We start from the raw sequence: 22708 nt of genomic DNA, 5'->3' as shown, positions 1-22708 counted from the left end.
TTTGCCTCAATTTGGATGGGAATACTGTGTATTTTAGAAACAAGATAAATTTGCCCTCCCTTATAATTCATTTATCAAGCTACCTAGTATTTCCTATAAAAGAGTAGAGGAAGTCCTTCCTGACCTTGCAAATAATCATTTTCTTTCTTGAAGCATGAGATTTGATTGCCCTTGCAGTTTGGGCTCACACTTACTGCCTGCATTGTGAATAACAGTTCCTTTCTCAGTCATAGTGTTTGACTTTATGACCTCCCATAGAAATGAATTCCAAACACAGACCATGCTTTGGAAAATGGAGATGGGAGTTCTTTGATCCCAGAAAGTAGAAATATTGAGCTAGGAGTATCCTCTTCTAAATTCTCTGTAAATGAAAATATATCTGCGTCAGAGAGGAGATACCCAAATAGTTTTGGGAAATATTTGCCCTATAAAATCGTACTTAAAAATCACAATGTGGATACCAGTGTAACTTTTTGTCTCTGTGTTGATTAGAGGAAATGCAGAATATTTTGTCACTAAACTTGGCTGGAGGAAAGCAGTCATTTTGATAAATTATTGATTCAGATTTGTTTTCAGAATATGTGACATTTTGGGTAGTACCAGGGGAAATGTTGACCTTTGCTTTATTAATCCTTTGATAAACTTATGTGTACAGTACTCTGTAGCTTACAATGTAATTTTTCTGGGTTAAAGTTATTTCATTTGATTTTCTTAATAAGCCTTGAGGTAGTAATGATTATTGTTATTGGTACAAATCCCCAATAATTGTGAAAATAATATTGGGAAGGAAAACATAAAATACACAGGGATACAATTATTTTGACGTATTCTCAGACAATTTGGAAGGGCTTATTTACATATACAGTGGTCCCCTCTTGTCTGTGGGGGTTACTTTTCAAGACCCCCCAGTGGATGCCACAGATAATACAGAGCTCTGTATATACTATGCTTTTTCCTCTATGTACATACCTATGATACAGTTTAATTTATACATTAGGCAGCATAAGATATTAACAAAATAACTAATAATAGAATAGAGCCATTAAAATAATATATTGTAATAAAAGTTATGTGAATATGGTATCTCTAAAAGTATTTTATTGTGCTGTACTCATCCTTTCCTTCTTATGATGATATGATAAAGATGATATAAGATATAAGATAAGATGATATAAAATGATAAAATGCCTACTTGAAAAGGTGAAGAGAGGTGAATGCTGTAGGTGTTGTGACATAGCATCAGGCTACTATCAACTTTCTGAGGATACATCAGGAGGATCATCTGCTTCCAGATAGTGGTTGACTTGGGGTAACTGAAACTGTGGAAAGTGAGACTGCAGATAAGAAGGGGGGACTACTGTGAATAGAATGCTCAAACTTAACAAATCAAACAAATCAAACTTAACTTTTTTAGGCATCCAAAGGAGTTTTACCCCATTTTGAACAAATTTACATTGTTAATCTTGTTTCAGTTGGTGTGCATATTTGAATAGAAAAAAGTGACACTTCAGAACACATATATGAATTTCCAGTATTTCACACTTTTTTCTTGTCTAATTTGTGTAAACTTGAAAAGCTATACTACACTCCTTTAAGAGGCATTTTTTAAAATAAAAATGAGTATTTTTTCTTATTAAAATTTATTATGGACACTTAAAAAAAAGATTTTATTTATTTATTTGACCCAAAGAGAGAGACAGGGAGAGAGGGAACACAAGCAGGGGGAATGGGAGAGGGAGAAGCAGGCTTCCAGCTGAGCAGGAAGCCTGATGGGGGGCTCTATCCCAGGACCCTGGGATCATGACCTAAGCCAAAGGCAGATGCTTAATGACTGAGCCACCCAGGTGCCCCTTATGGCCACTTTTTTTTTTGTGGTAAAATATGGTAACCTAAAATTTTCCACTTTAATAATTTTTAAGTGTACTGTTTTAGAGCATTAAGTATATTCACATTGTTCTGCAAACACTACTTCCATGCCTCTGGCAATCACCATTCTACTTTCTGTCTCTATGAATTTAACTATACCATGTACCTTATATTAGTGGAATCATACAGTATTTGTCCTTTGGTGAATGGCCTAATTCACTTGACATAGTGTTTTCAAGTTTCATTCAGGTTGTAGCAAGTATCAATTTCCTTACCTAAATAATATTTAGGTAATATTTAGGCTAAATAATATTCCACTGCATGTGTCTACATTTTATTTATTCATTCTTCTGTTGATGGACATATGGGTTGCTTCCACCTTTTGACTATTGTGGTTATAGCTACTTTTAATTGAAGCATTTTATTATTTAAAATACTATTGAATAATCTTAGTGAGTAAACTTATTTTTTCTAAGGTGGTTGAAAATGTAGATATTATTTCCATAATTATTTTTATTATCATCTATTATCATTTCTTTGACATGTTCAAAGTATTTTATTTATAAATACTTAATTGCCTTCACTTGAAAGTCTTGTAATTTATTGAACATCCATGCGCACTATAGCTTAAATACTGAAAAGACAGACCTGGCATAAGTGTGGAGGAGGTCATGGCCAGATTTAGTATATAAATTTGAATTTTTTGACCTGCCAAGGGTATATAAAATTAAAAAAAAATAATATTAGTTACCAACACCTAGAGATAAAAGTTTTTACACTCAATTCTACATTTTTTAAAAAAAGATTCACTTATTTATTAGAGAGAGAAAGCAGAGGGGGAGGGGCAGTAAGAGAGGGAGAGAGAAACATAAGCAGATTCCATGCTGAGCATGGAGCCCCAGTCAGGGCTTGATCTCAAGACCCTGAGATCACGACCTGAGCTGAAACCAAGAATTGGATGCTTAACTAAGTACACCAATCAGGTGCCTAAATCCTACATCTTTTGATGCCTCAGAAAATCCAGAACAGCTAACAATATATTGGATCACTTTTCCTTATGACAATATTTTGTGGAGTGGCAGTTGCAGCTTTTAAGCAAAACTCGTACTTTTCAGTGGAAGCCAGATTCTATATGATCCACTTTTTAAATTTATGTCTTTCTAGCCCCTGACACAGACCTGTATCCTACAGCTGTGTGTACTCAACATGTGAGTAGTCCAAACTGAGGCATATTATGAGAAATTCATATAGTATTTCAAAGATTCAGTATGAAAAAAGATGTTAAAATATCTTACAAATTTTGTGTTGTTTGTAATATTAAATGGTAATGTTTTGGTTAAATAAATAACTAAAATATATTTAACCCACTTCTTTCTACCTTTTTTTTTAATGTGGCTAAGTAGACAATTTAAGATTACATAATGAGTCACATTAAATTTCTGTTTGACAGTGCATCTCTCCATGTTTGTGCTTTAATAGGTGAGTTCTAAGTTATGTAGTCCATTAGCTAAGTCTAATTGGTCTCCTTTTTTAGTATGATCCACAAGTGAAGAATGATTTCCACAAATGAGTATTTGCAATCTGTTTGATTATAGGGAGTAATAGTTTGGACCCCAATTAAGTGAAATGTTATTCTCCTCAAAGAATTTCATTTTTTTCACTAGTAGACTTGTATTACAAAATATTATGCTCAATTATTATTATTATTATTATAATATTTTGAATTTTATCAAAAGTTTAGGAAAATTGTTTTTCTTGTTATTTCAGTTCCTATGTTTTATCCTTGATTTTGCCTCTTAGTGTGTAAAGCCTAAAGTATTTACTATGTTTTTCTAGACAAAAATTTGTTAACCTGTGGTCCAATAGGGAGCTATTGCAGGCAGCTTCTGGTGTGAACTAAGCATAATGGAAAGGCTTTGAATTCTGATAGACAAGAGTTCCAACATTATTAAATGATCTAATCTCTGAGCTTAGTTTCCTTATCTGTAGAATGGCTATAATGAACAATTCCTTCTGAATTATTTTGAAAATGAAATATGATACTATGTGAGATGTTTTGTGGAAAGGTGATTCTAGCATTTTCTCTGCCTAGGATATTCTTTAAAAAAATTTTTTTTTGTAGATCTTATTTATTTATTTGACAGACAGAGATCACAAGTAGGCAGAGAAGCAGACAGAGAGAGAGGAAGGGAAGCAGGCTCCTTGCTGAGCAGAGAACCTGATGCAGGGCTCAATACCAGAACCCTGGGATCATGACCTGAGCCGAAGGCAGAGGCTTTAACCCACTGAGCCCCCCAGGCGTCCCTGCCTAGGATATTCTTATTTATCAAACCTAACTTGTTTACTTCTTGCCCATCTTTAGCCTAGTAACATGTCAGAGGAGCATTTCCTGCTCTGGCCCGAGCCCAGGTTAACTCTCCCCAGAAATCCCATACTTCTTTTTATGCTCATCATACTTGATGCTGTTTATCACGTCTGTCTACTTTCTATCTTATCACATCTGCTTATCATACTTGATGGTGTTTATCACATCATCTCTATGCGGGAAGTATCTTATAAACCACTATTTTCTAGGATTGACATATAATAAGTATTCAATAAATATTTTCTGAATGATGATTATACAAAATGCTGTACATATGACACATACACACAAAACCCAGAAAGATTCAGAAAGAGATTTCTTTTTTCACAGAGATTTCATAGTTTGTATCTAGAGATTTGAGTTATGTTTTGGGGCAAGTAGTTTATTTATTTATTTTTAAAGATTTCATTTGTTTGAGAGAGAACGAGAATGAGCAGGGAGGAGGGGGAGAGGGAGAGAGAGAGAGAGAAGCAGACTGCCTACTGAGTGAGGAACCTGACATGGGCTTGATTCCAGGAGCCTGGGATCATGACCTGAGCCAAAGGCAGACACTTAACCAACTGAGACAACCATGTGCCCCTTTTATTAATGATGAGAAAGGAATGTTTGTAAATACCTAGCACAGAGCCAGGCACGTCATTGTAAGCCCTCATCAATTTTTTTTTTCTTATGATGAATGATGAGGATGATGATAGTGAATATTGAACATCAAAATTATTAATGTATTTATGTGCTGTATAAAGTTGAGAGGTCAAAAATTCTGAAAAATGGGAGGGAGTCCATTTTAGGGCAATCAGTCATCTCAGCATCCAAATTAAACCACATTCAACAACCAAAATCTTAGCTTTATTTATTTATTTGTTTTAATGAGCAGGATTTGAAATGGAGGACAGTTAAAAACTTAGACTCCAAATCAAGTTCTGAAAACCAAAACTAAATTTTAAAATGTTCTGAATTTATATGTTAGGTATAGTTTTATACAATACGTTTTAATTAGCCTAAAAACTTGGCTAGAATGACAACTGAGAGTTGTGGCTCCTGTTTCCTCAGAACAGAGACTTAACACCAAGGAAGAAGAAGTATGTAATAAGTTCCACATGAGGTTTTGCCAGCAGGAAAGGACATGCTGCTTAGTACATGTCTGTCTGCTTTCTAAGACATTAGGCTCTAGAAATTATGGACCTGGTGATATAATCCAGCCCCAAGGTTCCCTCGTATAGCCTTTTCTAACCTTGTAATGAAGGTCACCCAATATATAATTTTAAAAGGCCAGATGTAGATAAATTATGATACATCCAGAAGATGGAGTCATTATTCTCCTTAATTATATATATATATATATATATATATAACACCAAACTTCAGGGATTTCTGTAATTTCTTTTGAGAGTTCTATAATTTTCCAAATCTTCAGTGTTGTTCAGTTTAACCAGTATTTGTCAAGTATCTTCTATGTGCCAGGCTCAAGAGATAGAGATCAACATAGACTCAAAGAGGAGCTCACAGTCTGGTTGAAGAAATCAGTGTGTAAGTAAGAGACACCGATTCACTGCATAAATGCTATGATAGCACCTTGCACAATGACTGTAGAAACAGGCAATGGTACCAGAGATGAGCTCCTGTGCATAGGACTGAGAATAAATCAGGGCAGGCTTCCTGGATGGAGTACACCAGATCAGAGTTGGTATGTAAGTGATTGAATGAGTGAATGTGTGTGTGTGTGTGTGTGTGTGTGTGTGTGTGTATGCTACAACCTGGATTTATGGCAATCTACTATTTATCCTCCTGTCTTTCCTAACCCACAGCAACATTTAGGATTATAACACAGTAATTATGGTGGTAATTCCCAGTTTCGGGGGAGAAGGCTCAAAATGGAATGGGGGATTGTAAAGAATGGATCTTGAAATTCTCTTAGAATTTCAGGGTGTAGGAGCATTGATGAGTAGTTGAGAACATGGAAATTTCTATGGCATAGCATAAGGATAAGCCAGAGTTGTGGCTGGAGATGGAGATGAGACAGGTGAGGAGGAGGAAATCAGATGAGGCCATGATAGAGAATTGGGGTTTTATCCTGCAAATAGTGGGGAGTCACTGAAGGGTTTTGAGTGGACAGTGATATGGTCACATATTTGTCTTAAACTTGAGCTCAAAAAAAGGGATAAAAGGGATAAAACAAAAGGGATTAAAGGGATAAAACAAAAATACAGAGATGTATGGTTTTATCTATTCAAGACTTTAAAGGTATTTGATTAAGGATTGAGAATATCTAAAGTTTAAGCAAGACTTCTTGCCTTCCAGCAGAATCATTCTCTTGTTTGTTCGTTTGTTTTTAAAGATTTATTTATTTATTTATTTATTTGAGAGAGAGAAAGAGAATGAGAGAGAAAATGAGCATGGGGGGAGGGGCAGAGGGAGAGAGAAACTTAAGCAGAATCCACACTGAGGGCAGAGCCCAATGCAAGGCTTGATCTCACAACCCTGAGATCATGACCTGAGCCTAAACCAACAGTCAGATGCTTAGCCGACTGTGCCACCCAGACATCCCTCCTCTTTTTTTTGAAGCACAGCTGCACTCTACATCTCAGCCTGACTTGCATTTGGAGGTGGCCATGTGACTAAGTCCTCTTCAGTGAAGTGGGAGTAAAATTATGTGTTCCCAAGAACTGAAGAGCTGAGGAAATACGAAAATAAAAAGACACTGTGCTTCTTTCCCTACCCCAAACTTCTTGTTTGGGAAATTTTGAATAAGTAGCATGAAATTTCAATACCTATGGATATTAGGTAGTTATAGATCTCCTTCAGATGTTTTTTTTTATGGGACATTAATAATAAAAATAGTAATAAAAAGCAGGCCATCAAAAAATATGACATTGATGCCATTTCTAAAAACAGAAAATCCATATATTTTATATGTACTTGTGTTTCTATATACCTACAAAGGAAGAAATCTAATCTATTAAATATTAAACTGTTAATACTACTCATTATTTATTATACCAATTGTATTAAAATGCATTAACAGGTATTTTCAGAATGGAAAAATAACATTGGGCATTCGTTTTGATAATGCTAGAGATGAAGTGAAAGTTACAAATTATTCACAAGTGACTTCAGAACGTTTAATGAATAATTTCTGACAAGGAATTTTAATCCAGCTTCTTTTTTTGTACAAACCTCAAAAATAAATTCTCCTAAAGTCTCCAAATGTAACTTATTTTCTTATTAATGTCATCAAAAATCAGTTCATTTTAATAGAATTCTGATTTTTAACTCTGGGCTTTCATAAACATATGCTTTAATATGGAGGGAAAATTTTCCAATTTGTCTGTTACTATCTATCTCTTTTCTTCATTTATTAATCATATTTTCTGATGTACCCAAGACATAATTAAAAATCATGGGCGCAGAGGTCTGACATGTCTGGATTTGAATCCCAGTTCTTCAATTTTCTTTGCTTTATGTTCAAGAACAAGTTATTTAACCTCTTTAAGCATCATTTACATGACTTTCTGAAGGGTTTTTGAGGATTAAATGCTACAATGCATCTGCAGTGCCCAGAACATTGTTACAGAGTAGACAACGAGAGGCCCCCTCTTATCTCTACTGAGTCATTGTTCTAATCTCAGTTCACTTTTAAGAAGTGGTAAATATAAAAATGCAGTTATTAGACAGGAATTCATAAACCTTCCACTGCCTCCTATGAATAGGTACTACCCATTTTCTCAAAAACAGTTTAATCGACTGTTGGCAATTTTAAAAGCAAAAAGGATAAAATTTTATCTTATTTTTTGTCTTTTTAAATAAATTTTTGTTTTCTTTTGAATTATATTTTATCTATTAAAAATTGAGATAAAGTGAGAAAATGACAATGAAGTTGGGGCAAATGTGGACAGAGAACAGGTTTTTAAAATAAGTAAGTCAGATATATTGGTGGGTAACAAAGAAAAGGAGCAATATTAAAATGAGCCTATTCTTTAATTACAAGATTCATGCATGTACATGTAGTAATAATACAGAAAATTTAGTGTATAGAGATAAGCTGATGTAAATGGGAAAAAAGAATTATATCACCCACAATCTCACCATTCTGACGAGCTATTCTCAATAGTTGGTTTATGTCCTTTATATACTGATATATATATTTAAAATCTTATTTACTTTTTGAGACTGGTTATTTTTCAGTTAATATATTGTTACCATTTCCCATTATAAAATATTCAGTAGCATTATTTTAAATGAATGATGATATTCTAGTTTACAGGCTTTAGTAATCTCCTTAATTTTGAACATTTACATATTATATGATCCTTTACTGTGGCAAACAATGTTTTATCATTGTTTCAGTCAATTTTTGGATACACGTCCATAATTATTTCCTACTGAAAAATTCCCAGAAGTGGAAATTTTGGATCAAAGTTTGTACACAGATTTGATGTACATTGCCAAATTTCCCTCTAAAAAGTTATAGCATTTATGTTTTCAGCAGCAAAACATAAAAGTACCAGTTTCCCTGTATTTGTTATTCCTTAAATTCACTAATCTTTATAATTAGAGATTATTTGGGTCATTGTTTTAGTTTGAATTATATTATTAGTTGTAATTTTGAACTCTTTGTGCATGCACTCTTTTACCATTTGCATTTTTTTCCTTTTATAAACTGTGTATTCACTTTCTTTGCTACTATTTTCCTTGGTGTTTATCTTTTTCATAATAATTTTTTAAGTACCTAACATGGATGGACATAGAGGGTATTAAGCTAAGTGAAATAAGGTCAGACTAAGAAAGACAAATGCAATATGATTCCACTCATAAATGGAATCTAAAAAGAATGAATAAACAAATAAAAAGCAGAATTAGAACTATAAATACAGAAAACAAAATGATGGTTGCCAGAGGGGAGAGAAGTGGGGGTTTGGGCAAAATGGGTGAAGGGAAGTGGGAGATACAAGTCTCTAGTTATGAAATGAGTAACTCATGGAAATAAAAAGCAGAGCATAAGGAACACAGTTAATGGTGATGTAATGGGACAGATGGTAGCTATGTGGTGAACATAGCATAATATCTAAACTTGTCAAATCACTAAATTAAAAAGATAAGTGATATTTTAGTCTACCTCAGAGTGTTCTTACATATTAGGGATATTAACCTGTTGTTATGTTTTAAATATTTTCTCAGTCTATTGTTGCTTTTCAATTTATTAAAGCTACTTTTGAGGTATAGAAGTTCAGTACTGGATTTAATTAAATCTATCCATATTAGAGAGACTGTTTCCTTTCAGATGTTATAAATCAGCTGTATTATCTTCTAGTACTCTTATTATATTTAGATTTTGAAATCACCAAAAGTGGCAAAAAGTAAAAAGTGGGTCTGACATAATTGGCTGAAGTGTTATTCAGTTGTCCATTGCAATACTACATTTCTAAGCCACTCTTTCCTTATTGATTTGAAATTTGGATCACAATCCTTCCTCTGATCTTCCTGGGGCCAGATGTGTTTTGGAATTCAGAATGTTTTGGATTTTAGAATGTATTACACAGACCATATGTTATGTGAAACCTCAGTGAAGTCTGAAATCATTCCCTGCAATGAAGCACTTTATTTCCACAGTGAAATATTCACAGTAAGGGGGATAAGTAAAGTCTACAAATCAGTCTTTGTTGCTTTTGTTGTCTGATGAGTTCCCAAAAATTCCAGTTTTCAGAAATTTTTGGGTTTTGGAGTTGTGGCTAAGAAATAGTGGACTTGTATCTCATTTAACATATACTAAAGTCTTTAGTATAAATGTTGTGTCTATTTTGACCTGATTTTTAGTTCTGTTTTATGCTACACACTGTGATATGCTAATGGTTTTTGTTTTAAAATACCTTTTGATATTAGTTTAATTGGTTCTTCTTTTTTCAAAAAATCTCTTTGTCATTATTATTTTAGATGTAACACAGAATATTTTTTTCCAAGCTCTAACAAACTATTTTAGAGAATTATAGATTAATCTGGGGGAAGCAGGGCAGGCAGGGTTGAGCCATGTTGATGACTGAAAGAGTTGTGCTTCCTGTGTCTGGGTACTGTCTGTTGTACTCGCTTTTGAATAAACTCTTAGAGGTCCATCCTCAGCTCTCAAGATCAACTTTAGAAATGTTGGTCTCTTGAAACATTTCTGGAGTATATCTGGCTGGATACCCCTGAAGTGCTCTCATGGTTATTAATAATATCTATTAACATCTTAAAAACTCCTGGGAGTGCCACGCTGTAAAGAAGTCCATGTATCTTAATTTAGCCTATTGTTTAAAAGAATTACTTGACCATAAAATCCCTGTTTCATAACACTGAGCAAATAGTGTAGGGAACGGGGTCATTTAATGAAAAGTAAAAGCACTTCAAATTAGAGTGCTTTTCATCACTAATGCATCATAGGTGTATATTGAATGTCTGTTACCTACCTATTATAGTTGAATGTATTGGAGATATGAAAGAATTATAAGATATGCTCCCTTACCAGAGGAAAAAACACCAGGAAAACTATTAGGGACTGCTGAACTGTAATTCTCAATAGAATATTAGCCTTCTGAAAGTACAAAGGCATCTAAGTGATATTTATATCACCAGAACCAGTACAGTGCTCTGATTATACCAGCATTGGCATTCAGTAAATCTATTATGTAAAAAAGTGGAAGAAGGGAGGGAGGGGTGCTATCTGTAGTACAGGGCAGTATATTTTGGTTCATATATGTATATACTGAAAGGACAAAACCAGAGTGGGCTTCCCAGATGGGACCACAGGTTGGACCAAGGCTAGGCCATACAAGATTTATAGGGATGGATTTTTCTCCATTACTGCAGGAAATAATAATTGGAAATATGCTTACTGGAGATATGAAGTGCATCACACCTAGCCTGTCCCATACTCAGACAGTTTTGTATAAGGATAGAGGCCTATCTGCCTTATCTTTTTTGTCCCCCAGGCTCCTAATCATAGTCCTCAAAGAATTCTCTGATTCAGATTGTGGTTTATTGCTTTGTGTGAAGAAATGAAATGTTCTAGTGTGGGAAACAGTGCTGGTCTGGTCTAACTGAAGTTATAGGGTAAGCAGACATAATACAGAGGTGGCCTGCTACACTTGTTTGTCAACTGAATTCTCAAGTTTATTTGGAGAATTCATAGGAAATTAAAATGGTTCCTTTAATATCCTTAATTGGCTTACTCAATTTGGTAGGTGCCAGCTTATTGATTTCTCCCCAAAATGTAAGTCTGACTATTGTATTTCTCCCCCATGTCCTATAAATCCTGTTTTTGCTTTTGTTCCTTGGCTAAGTCTAGCAGACTCTCTCATATGTGGGTACACAGTTTGTGTGCAAAATAACTAAAGGACATTGAGCTGAGCTATTTTCCTTCTTCCTGAAGGGAAAAAAAAAAAATATATATATATATATATTTAAATATATATATATATTTAAATATATATATATATTTAAAACTAAAGGACATTGAGCTGAGCTATTTTCCTTCTTCCTGAAAGGGAAAAAAAAAATATATATATATATCTTCTTCCTGAGCTCTTGTCCATTGGTTCATGGGGGAAAGTAACTGAATGTTCAATTCAGTGTAAGGCTTAGTCTGATTTGATCATTTAAATCATTATTTTAGGTCATTCTTTCTCTGAGATAGATTCTCCTGCACCCTGTTGGTTTCCTTCAGGTAGTATATGGAAGAAAGGGCTGTGTGGATTTCATATCTTCAAGTCATTGGGGAAAGGGACCCCTGGCCTCAAGCTGGCCCATTGGAATGTATATATATTGGCATGACAGGTGCTGGGATATCATCCCTTGGTCAGTAGGTTGCTGAATGCTCTTTTGGTCAGCAACATGTAAACTTGTAGCCCATTCTTCTGGCTCAGGCTCTTTTTTTTGGTGGTATTTCTTGGATGGTCTACCCTAAACTTGACTTCCCCTGGTATTAGAGAACCCCGCTCACAGGTCTGACCGAGTCACCTATTTGGCACTGGCTTAAGTGGTCTATGGTGCTACTCTTACTATAGACCCACTATGCCAATAGTCTGTAGCAGACTTCCCATTTTAACAAGTATCTACTTCCAAGTCCTAAGACACACAGAAATGAAGGGTTATTCAGGAAAGCTAAACCTCAGGCTTCCCTCTGGGTGCCTATACCATGCCAGTTTGTCACTATGTCTCTGTCTTGGTGCTACAGGACAGCTTCCTCCCTGTGACTATACTGAGGGGAGGGGAGCAGAAGGACCCTCTAGCCCAAGGATTCCTTTCCACTTACCTGATACTCGTTTTCATCCCCAAACCACTTGCTATAGAAGGGGACTTAAGACTTAACTCTTCAAGCTATTTTATACCTTCCTCCCTTTCTGAGACTTCTTCCTGTATTTCCTCTGGGGCAGAAGGAGATGATAAACCTTTTTTTTTTTTTTTTTTTCTCGGCATTGTATCTTCCTCAGTCCTGATTTTAGCAAAGTTTTAACAGCAGTCAGAGGCATTGTTCTTAATTCACAAGGGTCATTTATGGGCTGAGTCTTCTAAGTTTAGCTATTTATATGCTGAGGAGAGTAAAGTGTTTTTTTGAGAGGCAAATCATCTCTAAAAGCAACAAGACCATTGCCTTTTGTTTGCAAGGATATTGTTTGGTTGCACAATTTTGTTGTACATGTCAGAAATTATATTATTGTGACAAATCCTAATAACATCTAGGGTATTTAGGGCAGTTTTGTACTTGAAAAGACCAAAAAGAAAAACACATTAATAAATTTTTAAACCATTACCCCTGTTACATTACCCATTAAAATACCTGAAGGACTTTAAACTTGGCACATTATTAAGACATTTGAGTTGGATACCTAGAGTTGCAAGAAATAGTGTTATGTTTACTATGAGGACATATGTAACATATCTGCTAGGGTTTATTGATTGCAATTAATGGGACCTATCTCAGATAATTTAGGCAAAAAATAATTTAATAGGATGCCCGGTGGTAGCACATGGAATTTAAAGAAAGACCAAAGAAAGGGGTTGTAGTAAAAAACAGAATAGCTCCAGACGTCTGGATCTGAAGTCTTGTTAGGGTGCTGTTAGTGGGACATGTTCTCTCCGACTACTGACGTTTCTATGTGGTTCCCCTCTTGACTCTATCTCTTAAAGAGAGAAGCTGATTGGTGTGGGAGGTCAGGGGCCCAAACTTGGCCAGGGTAGCACAGTCCTTCCAAAACTGCATGCAGTAGTAGAAGAAATGGAGTAGAGAGTCAGATTGAGAGTACAAGCTGACTTCAGTTTAGGGCATGTGGCATTCCTAGTAACAGAATGTCTAGGCAGAAAGTTTATAATATGGGTACAGAGCTAGCCCTGGCTATAGGGTTAACTCAGTGCCATTTTTCTCATGGAATTTGGAAGGGCTAAAATTTATGATTAATTAAAAAAACCAGAAAAGAATATTTTTAAAACAGTTTGTCTCCTTAATTAAATGTTAAATAAATTGTAGATAAAGTATTATGTAGAATTCTCTTTTACATTCTTTTAGACAAAATATAACCATTTTAAAATGTTACTGTTTTAAAATGTTACAAATATTTTTTTTTTATAAATGCTCCCTCAAGCTGTCCTCAAAAAGGTACGGGAAATGGTAAAAACAGTCTTTTTCAGAGAATTAGCAAGGATGGGAGAGGAATCCCTGGTTTTAGAAGGCCTGGGCTATATGAACCTCAGTCTTGCCCACTGTGTCAGAACTAATCTGTGATGGAGCCAGATTTCACAGCCAGTTTTGAACTAAGGATTCTGCTCCTTCCCCAAGTCTAGAAGTGGCACTCTTGAATTATTTTTATAGAAGGGACTTAAGTGAGATAACCTGGTTGGAAGTGGTCAGGATTTAGTTAAGGTATCTTTAATACCAGAACTAAATTAAGTGTATATAGCTTGAGAAGATGGGCTGAGCCAAGGTAAAGCTATGAGTTATGTAGAAATTCAAAGCTGAGAACTAAATTATGTAAAGTTATCATTATACCCTCACTATAGGGTTAGCATTTTGCACATATGCTCCACTTTATAATTACAATCAGAAATAGATTGTGTATGGAGTCACGTGAGCCATCTTTGTTCTTGTTCCCCAGTATTAAACATTCCTTCCAGTCAGACCAATTGCCTTAGGCTGACTCACCTAGTCAGCTATGCCCTTTTCTCTGCCTTTCCTTCAAGGCTCAGCTTGTATTCTCTCCTCCCCTCCCAAAGCCATGTCAAGACAATTCACTAATTGTATTTAGGATAAATTTCATCATGTAGCTAATAACTAATTAGTAACATTAATTAATATTTACTAATAGTGTTGTCCTTTACTATCACTTCTTTTCCTAGCTAGATACTACCAATTGTTTATGCCTTTCCATCTCTACTTTAAATAATATTTTTGTCCTTTGTAGTTGTAGATTATATTGTTTATACCTCTATTTGATAATTATTTATGATCTATGCCATGCATATATTTTTTCTTACTTTCTATTGTTTTCATCATCTCCTCAATCATATCTCTCTTTGCTGTTAACCAATATGTATGTAGTAAAATGTCTATACACTTGTTACATGTGGAAGCATATTATACTATTTAAGCTGTGGCTTTCTAAATTGTGAGGAGAAATGGGATCAGTTGGATTCAGTTCTACGCTCCCAGGTTTCTCCCTACCTATAACTACAACTTTATCTAATTAAGAGCTAAGCTTTTGTTTAAAGATTTTAGAGACCATCTCCCTGCAAATGAGGACTATTTATTAAACAGATCTACATGTATTTTTTATTTATTTAATCTAATTATAAATATTGAATCTTGGTCTGGTGCTTCTTCACAGTTCCTAGTTTGATTTTGAATAAATTAGGAAGTTTTTAATAAATATTAAGATGAAATAAGTAAGATAATGATAATATTTATATCTTATAAATTTTATGTCCAGTTCAATTCTAAAGGATATTTAAATTAATTTTTAAGTATAAAAATTTCACCTTTCCTTATCAAGTGTTGAGCACATAAAATCATGCCTTAGAGAAATTTACAAACACACACATGCACACACAAACTTTGAAAGTACCAAGAATTACCCTTAATATTAATGGCCTGAACAGATAGCATTTATTTGACATTTTGACCTGTTCAAATAACAGTTGGATTTTGTACTTTTGAACTTTTCGAACATTGCCTATATTTTGGATTCATCTTTGTTGACAGGTAGGGAACCAAAAATGTAAGTCTGATCTAAATTAAAATGATACAGACTCATTATCATTTAACTTCTTTATCAAATTTTTTTTGTGTATGACCTCTCTTTATCATTTCCATTAATGCATTTTCGGACACAAATGATTTAGGTTGACAAAATTCAGAATTTTTCCTGGACATCCATGATACCAAATAGTTGCTTCCCCCACACTTGTAGCAGCCACCTCCTGTTCCCATACATAAATGGTAGCCAGCAATGGCTGGAAACAAAGGACTCTCTCCCAGTCCCTGAATACAGTGACATTCATTCTGAGAGAAGCAGGGGCAGCTTTTTGAAAGCCGACTTCTTCAGCTCGACAATAACACACAATGAGTTATTGACTTGTTTATATACGGAGCTCTTTTCAGTAACTAACTCTGACTCCCACAGTCTGGACAAATGATTGATTTCGTGGTTAGAAAAAGAGAAAGCTCTCGCGCTAAACTCTGTAGTGCAAACTACTTCTTCCCCATTTGTTCCCTAAATGAATAGGACCTTATTAAAATGCACTTTCCAAAAAAATACCTGCAGCTGGCCTTTATAACCATGTTTTGTATATATAAATAAGTAATTTGTCCCAGTCTTTTGTATATTAACAGACCATTGGGAAACTTGTCAATATATATGAAGGCTGATTGTCCTATTGTTTATGCTAACCTGTATTGCCTATATTGATCTGCATGAAAATATGGATCAAATAATTTATTATTAAATCAATTTACTGATCAAAGATTAGATTTTTGGTAGAAAAAGATTCAGTTTTCTTGTTGGGTTACATTGATTTATTAAGGACATGATATACAACACATATGAAATACTTCACATTGAATCACTAGCTGTTCTGAACACAGAGAAAAGTACATGCAGAATTGTAATTCAGAGCAGTAAGAGTATGGGTATGGTTGGACTCATTGATTAGTACCTATCTGGAATATCAATATGAATTAAGTAGACAGAACATACCATCTTGTTTGATCACTGTACCTTTTAAAAAATATATTAATAATTGAGCTCTAGAGTTTATTTAGAGTTATATTCTCCTATAAAATAGATCTTATTTTGTCTTACTGTCATGTTAAAATTTGTACATAATCAGTCTTTATGATTTTTATAAATATACTTTAAAATATTTGGGAGGAAGTTAAAAAAAAAAAAGAAAGGAAAAGCCACACACACAAAAGGAGATCACTGCTCTTCTCCAGCAGGAGATCTTGAGCCTGTTGTCCTCTCTAGGATGTCCATAGCTGAGCTTCCTGAGCCAGCAAATGTTTGAGGAACTCCTCAATGAAGAGCACTTTCTCTTATAGTCACAATGGGCCGTACATGTTATACAGAAGTACATATTACTAAACCATGACCCTTTAGGGCTTCAAAGAAAGTATAATGCCGGCTACCTTAGCATTAGAAGTTTTATGTAAAATACACATAGTCTGAAAATTAATGATCATTAGAAATCATTTCATTGAAACCTGTGGCTTCAGGTATACTGTATACTTTGGTGGACTTTTTTCTTAATTCCTAAACAGATAGTTTGAGGTGAATATATTCCTTTTTAATCATGTTTCTCTAAACAGACCATTTTTGGGGAGTACTTCTTATTTAGTTTTCTTTGACAGAACCATTATGTTTCTTGTTTTCTCCATTTCTGCCATTGTCCTGCACTCATCTCTTGATGGTTCTACTCTGGTTACCATTAATACTGAGTGAGAGCAACTTTAAACTGAGCTCTGATACCCAATATTTATTACTATTTTTAAAATATTAGCAACCAGACCTGACAAAAATGATAAATTAAACCTTCCTATTTAGCTTTAGATTTTTATGTGTAAAATGAATATTTATGGGTGTTTTCTTACATTTAAAAAGAGTGAGATATAGTTAGAACAAAGTGGCACTTCTCTGGTAGATATTTGGCTTTTCATAGTTTATATAAATTTTAGCCATCTCTGTTTATTTTTTATTGAGTTATAATTGGCATATAACATTATATTAGTTTCAGGTGTATGTCATAATGATATGATATTTGTATATATTGTAAAATGATTGCCATGGTAAGTTTAACATCTGTCACCATACATAGTTACAATTTTTTTGTGTATAATGAGAAGTTTTAAGCCTTACTCTCAACAGTTTTCACGTATGCAACACAGTATTATTAACTATAGTTACTATGTTATACTTTACATCCCTGTGACTTATTTATTTTATAGCTGGAAATTTGTACCTTTTGACCCTCTTTACCTGTTTCTTCTACCTCCCACATCCACCCCTGGCAATCACCAATTTTTTCTATCTATGAGCTTGGTATTTTTTTTTTTTAAAGATTACACATATAAGGACATCATGTGGTATTTCTGTTTCTCTGACTTATTTTAAATAGGACAATACCCTTATCTTTTACTTTTAACTTGAAGTTTCTGCCCCTTTATACATGAAAAATTAGCCTCAGAAATTTTGAATCCATTGACAAAAATTATTTCATACATTTCAGATAAGAACAGCAAATCAAAAGCACATAGTTCTGTCATAATGAAGGAACAGTATCTTTTCCTCCAAAGTGACAGGAAAAAAGACTCCTACAATTGTTATCATGACATGGGACTTGAGGGAAAGATGCTGTTAGCACTGCATATTATTAATACTTCAAGTGAAAATGCACTCTCTTTTTAAAAAATTTTTTAAAGAGTTTATTTATTTATTTGACAGACAGAGATCACAAGTAGGCAGAGAGGCAGGCAGAGAGAGAAGGGGAGAAGCAGGCTGATGTGGGGCTCCGTCCCAAAACCCTGAGATCATGACCTGAGCCGAAGGCAGAGACTTTAACCCACTGAGCCACTCAGGTGCCCCGAAAATGCACTCTCTTAATTTGACTTTTTACTTTCAATAATTTTCAATAAAAATCTCTCTACAAAAAAATAAAAATAATTTTCAATAAAAATCTCTCTCTTTTGGAATGGCTGGTCTGTTTCAAGAAAAGGCCCAGCTCTGTATCATTCTATTTTGTTAAGCATTTATTTCTTAATATCTTACTGGATTCTCTATTTGGTATGCATATGATGTTTTCCGATAATGTTGATGTGTTATGATCTTAGCTTATGTAGACTAGTATAGTGCTTCTTTAGGAGTTGAATATTAGAATGGTGGTGATTTTCCCAACTGTGGTTGTTTCAAAGGTAAAGAATTCCCACCTTTTGAAAAGTTACTTGGAAGCAGTTCTAAATGTCATAGCCCTGGGAGACCTCACTAGAATCTGACTTACTGCTGTGGCACCAAAGAATTTAGTATTCTGTTTTTGCTTTGTTTGTGTTCCTTGAAAAAGATCTGCTCAAAATGTTCGTGCATTTGGAAATTAATTTTGTAAGGAATGGATGAATTTGGTGAATATTTCCTGGCTTCTCCCCTTCACACCGATCTCCTCCTCAGATGAGAATCCCCACATAAAGAAATAGCCATAGAGACCTGACATAACTATGTTGCACCACACTTACACCCAAGCTTCCCTGAAGTAGATATTTAACTTTTTATAATATTGTGCTTTTTGTATTACTTCAGCATAAGTAATACAAAAAGCACAATATTATAAAAAGTTAAATATCTACAAAAGTTAAATATCTATAAAAAGTTAAATATCAGGGAGAGTAATCCTAAGAATAGTTTCACATGATGATTTCTTTCCAGTTTAATTGAGATGTAATTGACATACAACACTGTGTAAGTTTAAGGTGTATAGCATAATGATTCAACTTATTTGTTTGTTTTTTAAGTTTTTCTGAGGCATAGCTCTGGTCATTCACTATGTATTGTCTATTTCATGCTGCAAGGCTGGAGCTGAGTATGAGCAACAGAAACTGTATGCCCTCCTGCCCCAAGCCTCAAATATTTACTCTCCGGCCCTTTACAGAAATGTTTGTCAACTCCTTATACAAGGTGATCATCAGAATCACCTAGTCTTTTCCCTCCACCAAGACAGAATCTCTGATATGCTGTGCTGTATCACATATCAGTGGATGAAGAGTTTGCAGGTTTGATACTATTCTTATAGCACATATACATAACTAGACTGAAGAAACCATATTATTCACTCCCACCCACACTTTATCTCAAGTATAAGAATGGGTCTTCAGGCAGAGTAGGGATTAAAGATTCATGTTAACTCAGACATGATTTGCCAGGCATACAATGAAAAAACATGATTTAAAACAACAACAGGGGTACCTGGGTGACAATTGGTTGAGCGTCCCACTCTTGGTTTTGGCTCAGGTCATAATCTCAGGGTCCGGGGATTGAGCCCTGCGTTGGGCTCTGCAGTCAGTGTAGAGTCTGCTTGAGGTTCTCTCTCCCTCCCCTTCTCCCTGTCCCGCTCATGCAGTCTCTCTCTAGAATAAACAAATCCTAAAATATATATATATATATATATATATATATATATATATATATATATATATATCAACAATAACATTAACAAAGCAAACAAAACAAAACAAAAATGTGACCATTATTTATTCTTTATCCTCAGTAGGGAGATACAATATTGCCAGTCCATTGCTTAAGAATTGTTAAATATTCCAATTCAAAAAGTTTTATATTAGGCTGTTATTTTCTTCTTTTTTTTTTTTCTGATAATACCAGTTTGCTAAGTGAATATTATTGTGTGAATTTAGCTTTTTCCTTCATTGAAAATAGCATTTTGTTTCGATGGGGATTATTAAAAAAAAAACAACAACAACACAGAATGGATGACATTCATCTATTTATAACATATGGGTTAGCAAGAGTAGTGGAAGTAGTGGAAGACCTTTAATGGGTCAGGTTGCAGGTAACTGCTCAGGTATTTAAGATGCATTATTTCTTGTCTTGAAATATTATAAATCATTTTGAACTGTTCTAGAGTGTTTGAATTGACATTTGCTTTTGGTTAATGTTCTTGAATTTTTATCCTGATGTAACAGCAGCCAATTTATTCCCTACTGGCAATGAAAAATTTTAATAGGAAATATCAGCCTAATTAAAAAAAATTGCTATGCTCATTTTGATAAAATTACTTTTAAAAAAGTAATTGTTGGTGTCAAATGTCTGTGATTAAGGACCCTCTCCCAAATCACATTTTAATAAACTTATAAATGATAAAAGTGAGTGTGAATAATTCAGTGTTAAATATTTTAAATATAAAAATGTATTTTCAACTTAATCTAAATGGAGTTCATTCTCATATAAATGTGGGCCAAATTAATATTAAATTACCTTCCATGTGTATGCTAAATTGGTTGTTTGAAGAAATGTTGTAGTAATGCCTATTTTCATGCAATTTGTTTTTTTTTCTAGTTGAACCTGGCTGTAGATGAACAGAAAGAAAAAATTACCGAGAAAGCAATTCTTTCAATGACAGCAAAGGAACACCATAAGGCACAAGAAGAAGTAAGAAACTTACTTTTCAGGAGTGTCTGGGTGGCTCAGTGGGTTAAGCTTCCGCCTTAAGCTCAGGTCATGATCTCAGGGTCCTGGGATCAAGTCCCGCATCAGGCTCTTTGCTCAGCAGGGAGCCAGCTTCCCCCCTCTCTTTGCCTGCCTCTCTGCCTACTTGTGATCTCTCTCTCTGTCAAATAAATAGATAAAATCTTAAAAAAAAAGAAACTCCTTTTTAAACCGTATTATAAAATTATAGTGAGTGGTAATTTAAAAATTAAAACATATTTTACTTGGGTCTGATAGTAAACCAACTATAGTTATCTGATAGCAACAAAATGAAAACAATTGGTCAAAACTGGAATCATTTTATTGATATAGGCAGATTGAAAAATCATTATATGCTTGAAAGAATAAATATTGTTATTTTCTGAAAAATATTTCTGAAAACTTTCTCACAAATTTCCTAAATTAGGAAATTATTACATGCAAGTTGAATCTGGAAATTATAAAATATGCTAACATAGGAAAAACATTAAAATCTTATTGAACTTTGAATAAGTACTGAATCTTATTTTTATTTTCTGACTTCTAGAAGTAATATTATTGTTATGAATGTTAGAAATGCCAACAGTGTTATCTCTTATCAAAGAAAAACTGTAGTTTACAAATGTCAGGCTTAAGTAAGCTAATCATAAGCTTCTGTAGGCAATATTGTAATAAACTATTAAAGCAAAGCTTCTTCTCTCCAAAGCTCATGCTGTGAAGTTGACAGCATATTCCATAAATGAAATAATAATGCAAAATTGGTGTTAGACCAAAGGAAAAAATGATTTTTATGTAGGTTTCTGGAATGCAAAAGCATTTACTTTTTCTGAGGGAGATCATGAATTTGCTAATTCCCATGTACCATTATCAGTAAATAAAATCACAATCAACTTAAAGAATAAGGTAATGTGAATATTTAAAAATTAAACTTTCATGTAATTCTCTTTTGACACTTTGGCAAGGAAAACTATCGAAGCTTAGGGGCTCTAATATTTTCTTATCATTATGATTGCATCTGTTCTGCTAACTATGTATGATATGAAAATGAACAGGTACAATGCTTCAAATCTTCCTGAGTAAATTCAAACCTTTAAATTAGAGACTATATTAATCTTTGGGACTTATATATGTCCAATTTTAAAGACAATATTATAACCATAGATTGGTAATCTCAGTAGTGAATATTTCATAAGAAAAATTCAATTGAATAAGCTCTAAGATGTAGCAAATAATGATTGTATAAATTTAAGTTACAGTTTTCACTCATCCCACTTAATATTAACCAGTTAAAAGACAGGATTTACAGCTATAAATTAAAAAATATTGTCCTCTACTCATTTGGAAAATGTTTTTATCACAGTTGGAGTGTTTTACTACATTTTCACAGGAATTTAAATTGAATCTACCATGTATCTTGATATGGTAAACTTTAAGAAAGGCAAATACTTATCTCTAGTTTAATTAGTATCATTAAAAGTATGCCTATAATAACAAATTATTATTAGAGATTAAATCTAGAATAATCTAAAAGAATGAATATATTTGATATTTTCTGCCTTAAATATTGTAATTATTTTGCTCTTTGATATTTTATGCAAAACTGTAATTTCAGTGGAACTGAAATTGAAGTGGCCCAGAAAAATTATCATTATGCTAAATATATCACTTTAAATGCCACCTTGTTAGCAACACTGGAAATGAAAATTATCTTTTCTAGAATATCCAAAAGTAGCTGTGTTTGTTTGATATTTATTAATTTATTAATGTTTATTTA

The 22708-nt window shown here is 33.8% G+C and overlaps 1 protein-coding gene across 1 annotated transcript in view; it reads left to right on the top strand.

Moving 5' to 3' along the window:
- The window catches only part of LOC309841271 (doublecortin domain-containing protein 1-like), a gene marked incomplete at its 3' end in the record, with an annotated part of 145554 nt that overhangs the window by 87753 nt on the left and 35093 nt on the right, over window positions 1-22708 (top strand). The window contains exon 3 of the mRNA XM_082684176.1: window positions 20806-20898. Within this exon, the coding sequence (XP_082540302.1) occupies window positions 20806-20898 (93 nt within the window). The remainder of the gene's footprint in view (window positions 1-20805; window positions 20899-22708) is intronic.

The sequence above is a fragment of the Mustela nivalis genome (assembly GCF_964662115.1).
Source record: "Mustela nivalis genome assembly, chromosome: 9".
NCBI lineage: Eukaryota > Metazoa > Chordata > Mammalia > Carnivora > Mustelidae > Mustela > Mustela nivalis.
This window is presented reverse-complemented; position numbering and strand designations above follow the sequence as displayed.